Source organism: Nicotiana tabacum, chromosome 4, assembly GCF_000715075.1.
Source record: "Nicotiana tabacum cultivar K326 chromosome 4, ASM71507v2, whole genome shotgun sequence".
Lineage (NCBI taxonomy): Eukaryota > Viridiplantae > Streptophyta > Magnoliopsida > Solanales > Solanaceae > Nicotiana > Nicotiana tabacum.
The window spans coordinates 10,950,851-10,955,877 of record NC_134083.1 but is presented as its reverse complement, the minus strand read 5'-3'; the positions used below and the strand labels follow the sequence as shown (position 1 = coordinate 10,955,877).

General features: G+C 37.3%; 1 protein-coding gene and 1 non-coding gene across 3 annotated transcripts; one reads left to right on the top strand and one right to left on the bottom strand.

The window, feature by feature from the left end:
• Window positions 1-119: 119 nt before the first annotated feature.
• On the top strand, window positions 120-191 carry TRNAD-GUC (transfer RNA aspartic acid (anticodon GUC)). Its single transcript has one exon. It is a non-coding gene; the product is annotated as a tRNA-Asp (tRNA).
• A 774-nt stretch (window positions 192-965) lies between these two features.
• Window positions 966-4,657, bottom strand: LOC107771089 (uncharacterized). Of its 2 annotated transcripts, none has more exons than XM_075251379.1 (2): window positions 4,408-4,657; window positions 966-4,310 (listed from the first exon to the last, which is right to left on the bottom strand). In XM_075251379.1, the coding sequence occupies exon 2, from the start codon at window positions 4,209-4,211 to the stop codon at window positions 1,074-1,076; it is 3,138 nt and encodes a 1,045-aa protein (XP_075107480.1). In that variant the 5' UTR covers window positions 4,212-4,310; window positions 4,408-4,657; the 3' UTR covers window positions 966-1,073. The 2 variants fall into 2 exon arrangements, with proteins under 2 accessions (XP_075107480.1, XP_016445900.2); XM_016590414.2 differs by having other exon boundaries at window positions 966-4,257.
• Window positions 4,658-5,027: the final 370 nt, after the last annotated feature.

Here is a 5,027-nt window from a genome sequence, read left to right as displayed (position 1 = left end):
TACATGGTTTTGTCATGTGGCTTTGTGGTACTTGATCATTATTTGGAAGAAAATTTGCGTTTTGTTGGCAGCGTATTGTATCAGTTATTAATATGTGTAACTCAACCACTTAACAACAAGTCGTTGTAGTATAGTGGTAAGTATTCCCGCCTGTCACGCGGGTGACCCGGGTTCGATCCCCGGCAACGGCGTATAGTTTTTAAAAAGAAAAGTTATTTTTATGTGCAATAGAAAGTGCCTAGCTGCCAGGTGAGAGATTTACTCATTGGGAATCTAAAGGAAGTGGCCTAGTAGCAGTTGGACCAACAAACTTACAGCTCCATTAATTGAACAATTGTTAGATGAAGTTATTCCAGTAAAACACTAATCTTCACATGTTCCTTAATTTGCCTTACAAATCTATGCTAGACATTAGGTGGGAACAGCCAACGTATTAGACATACATCTTGGGCTTAACCATCAACAAAGGAAGCACATGAAGCTAGTAATATGATTATCGGTAAAGGTTGTATATTAAATGAGCGTTTGAACATAAGAATTGTGAAATTTTGAAAATAAAAGTGAAATTCTTTTTCAAGTGAAAATAGTATTTAAAATAGAGTTTTTTTTAAAAAAATTTTGTGAGTGTTTGAAGTGAAAAATTTGAAAAATAGCTTTTTTGAGTTTTTATAATTTTCGAAAAATTTCAAAATTCAACTTCGAGTGAAATTTGAAATTTTGATTCTGAAAAAAAGTGAAAATTTTCCGGAAAAAAAGGGAAAATATATATATATATATATATATATATATATATATATATATATATATATATATATATATATATATATATATATATATATATATATATATATATATATATATATATATATATATATATATATATATATATATATATATATATATATATATATATATATATATATATATATATATATATATATATATATAAGACAAGAAAAATCATATTGGAGGAAGAAAAACAATTCAGAAACACTGGATATAAACTGCTCAAAATGTACATACAAGAAGTCAGTAAATGTTCCCTTTTTTGTTTTTTCAAAGAGTAATCTCACTCAGTCTACATCCTGTTCTTTCTCATGATTTTTGACCCCTGAGGTAAGTTCAGCTTCAAATGCCGCAGAAGGTAACCTCTCGTATACCCGGGACCCAACCGGTAGAAGCTTAATCTTGCCCAGTTTAAGTGCTTGGCTAAGCTTCTCATAATTCCACCTCTGCTGAATATATACTAAAACTGCAAGAACAACTGCAGCCACAGGTATTGCAATGTCCCCAAACTCGGTGTAAAAATCAAACCTGGGGTTGACAAACTCATATTCCTCAGAGAAGTAGGGATTGGGAACAGGAGATCTGATGTAATCATATACATGAGGAAGAAGTCTAACGGACGTAAGCCCAATATAGTATAGCTTTCTGAGTGGTTTGCAATGGATTTGCCAAACAAGGTTGCCTATTACTTGAGGAAGCAAAAAGAAATCTTGAATCAAACCCATGTACTCCTCCAATTCAGTTTCCCATTCCCTCAACGTGTGGAAATTTCCAGTGGAATCTACGTAATGTTCAGCACGAAGAGGTTTCTGGCTTGTATTAAAGGAGTGGATGAACAAAACAATGGTATATCCAACAGCATGTATTATCAGTGTACTGAGAAGTACCCACTTGTCACTTGGAACGCGCTGTGGTTCAAGAGGGTTCCTCGTCAGTAATCTGATACGGGATCTCCACACCTTTTGGCTGAGCCTCACCGTTACTAAAAAGGCAACAAGCACAAGAACCTTGACAGTATAATCGATCAGACGAATCCACTGGCTGCTATCAAGATCGTAAGATGGAGTCTCATTGGTTTCAGCACCCACCATTTTGAACAGAGCCTCTGCACCTGTGATCAAAGGCAGGCTGTAGCCAAGAGCTTGGACACACAGCATCGCAAGCGAGACATAAGGTACTGATTCTGCATTATCTCTGATGTAAAGTAGTTGGCTGGAAATGCAAAAAATTGCCACAGAGAGTGTCAAGACGCGGAGAATTCCCTCTATGCCCCTGCGCGAAAGAATTTCTTCTCGTTGCTTCCTGTACATAATGGGGAATGTTTGAAGGTTCACAGGATTAAAATAGAGTGGATCATCCTCATTCCTTTGACTAGATACGGAGATTTTAGCTGCTGGATTGACCAACCAACGAGCAGTGGTTGGTGGATATGCTATAACCACCTCGATTAGACAATCCAATCCAGCCTCAAGGTCCATACTTTCTGATAGAAGTTTCCACGAGGCTCGAACATCCCTGCAACCAATGAGGTACATTTTTCCAACATGCGGATCATACAACCCCTCTATGAAAAGCAAAGAGATGTTGTATGAGGTTCCAGCGAGACTGAGTTGAGCAGAAACATTTAAGAGAAGCTGTTTCTCTGTGTATTCAGCTTTAGCATGATACGAGTTCTCTTTTTCACTGATTGAGCCATTTGTCAAAGGCCCAAACATTGGACCAAGAGAGAGAATCTCCATCTCAATATCAAATCTTTGGTGAGCTGAATCAGGGATTTGATCCGCTACTGCTGATGTGTGAAGGCTGAGATCTTCAGAAAGAATTGAAAGGCTGACTGTAAAAGAATCTGCATCTTCCAGTTTTGGGAATGTCAACAGCGATTTTTTAAACATTGAACCGAAGTTGAAGGGCTCATTTTTCTCAAGGACTGCCGCAGCTGCATCGATTTTTGAGTACTTGTAGTATGGACGAGAAGCAGTGTATTGATCCCACAGCTCAACAGGGCGGATTAGTTTCTCAAATAATAAAGGGAAGTAAGGCCTACCGCTTCCATCGATGCTGGAAAAATGGCCAGTGATTATGCTCCTCTGTGTTATGGAAAAAGACAGCGGAACATACAAGCAGATTCGAGAATCACAGTTGCTGCCTTCTGCACCAGCAAGTCCACGGCAACCAACCATACAAAGCTGTCCACTGGAAGATTTCCAGATTCCTTCAGCAGAAAGAGTCATGTTATTAAGCCCAGTCCTTTGTGTTGCGGTGAACTGATTCTCAAACGGAGACACCACTCTAAAAATGGAAGAGACCCTTGTAAAAGAGACATTATCTTTTGAAGAACTTTTATCACATCGAACATCCTGAAGGACAAGCTTGACATCTTTAAAACCTCCTTCCGTGGCCTTTATCTCCTTATCTGATGTAAATGGACCCAATTGACTGCAAAAATCATCAGTACCGTTGCATTTCCAGTTTGGCACAACTGTTAAGGCTTCTTGGTGAGTGAATCTTTGAAGAATATAACAGAAGTCAAGCCCTCTATATGTATTTAAGTCAGTACTCAGACTATCTTTGTACGGGTATGGATCACAAGCTTTTGAAACAAGCTTTTCCGAGCCAAATTCGTACTTAGAAGAAATTCCTAGCCAAGAAGACATATGAACTTCATCAAAGTACTTAAAACTGGTTTTTGGGTTTAAGCTTTTCATGGTTCCAACAATAGCTCTATTTGTCAGTGTATTTGTTATAGGATAATGAAGCACGAGCAAAATTCGATCATCTTGCATAAGAGGTGGCTGATTAGTATAACCAGATTCCTTTACCCACTCCCACGGATCACTAGACTCTTGCTGACGAGAAGGCAACATGGTTGTCCCTAACAAACACATTACTCTTTCCCCTTGACTTTTCTTCGATTCAACGTATACTCCTTCAAACAACACAGAGAGCTGGGAATGACCGGGCCATATATCAAAATGAGGACTTCTTTCGTAGGGTTTACTCGAAAACAACCCATCTAGGGTGACACCAATCTGCAATATACCACTCACACTCACAGACTTCTTAGACCGATGAGCACGATCAACATCAGTAACCCAAAACGAAACTAAGTTTGACGGAGATCGAAGATCTAATGATTTGTTCAAAAGATCTCTATCATCAAAGGGCATTAGGGAAGCCTCATTGGACACTTGCCACCAATCTCCATTCAAAAAGGATAATTCATGTTTTATGCTAAAGATTCTGTTATCATCAGGTTTCATTTCAGAAGCAGAAGCTAAAACGAAAGAACATTCTTTCTTGACCTCATCAGTTCTTTCATATTTGTAAGTCATAGAAGTTCTAGTCCTGGGTCCTAATTCTCCATCTACTACATAAGAATGAACAAAACCTACTGACAGCAGCATCAACCAGATAATACCAGCCATTGTCAAATAAGAAGCAAAAATGACGTACCCCCAATATCAGCTAATACTGAATAGCAAACAATTCATTAATCAAGATTCCTCATATTCATAACTAACCCACTATCAAAACACAAATACAAAATAGGGAAGTTAGCAAAATTAAGTCTTTGATCACAAAATTACTGAATCTTGACTAGGAAGCAGCAAGTGAACTAACCTGGTAACTCAGCGGTTACTTAAAATCTTGATACATAGCAAGAGAAATGGAACCCAGAAGAGTATGATTTGAGATGGAATTGTGAAAAAGAGTAGTTGGAGAAAAAAAGATTGGTGTTTTGATTTTTGATTTTTGATTTTGATTATTAGGGTAAGTAAGAGAGTAAGGTGTGAAGTTGAAGTCAAGGCAGCCGATGATGGAGACTCTGGTGAGTGGTGACCGCTGACCGGGTTAAGTCAAATCTATTTCTTATAAGCCGTGTCTCTAACTCATATAATCTGTGTCTTTATTATTTTGCTCGGAAAAGAACAAAAATAGTCCCTTAATTAATAAGCAGAGATCTGAGTTAATCAGTTTACTTAATTCTCAGTTAATTAAACCTCCTTAGCCCTTTTGGAGCTGGAAAAGAAATAAGTGTGCGAATGTGACAATGAATCTTCTTGAATACTTTTCTACTAATTTATCAAACGAGAGAATTTTATACAAGTGTCACCTAAGTATAACTCATTAAGTACTCCAAAACATTTGCATACTGGTCATTGTTTATTTTCAGAGTATTTGTTTGATAATATGTTCAACTTATTATACCAATATATATAAAAATGGTATGAAAATAAGAA

Coding starts and splice junctions, on each gene's coding strand:
- LOC107771089 (XM_075251379.1), bottom strand. CDS start 4,211: ATGGCTGGTATTATCTGGTTGATGCTGCTGTCAGTAGGTTTTGTTCAT.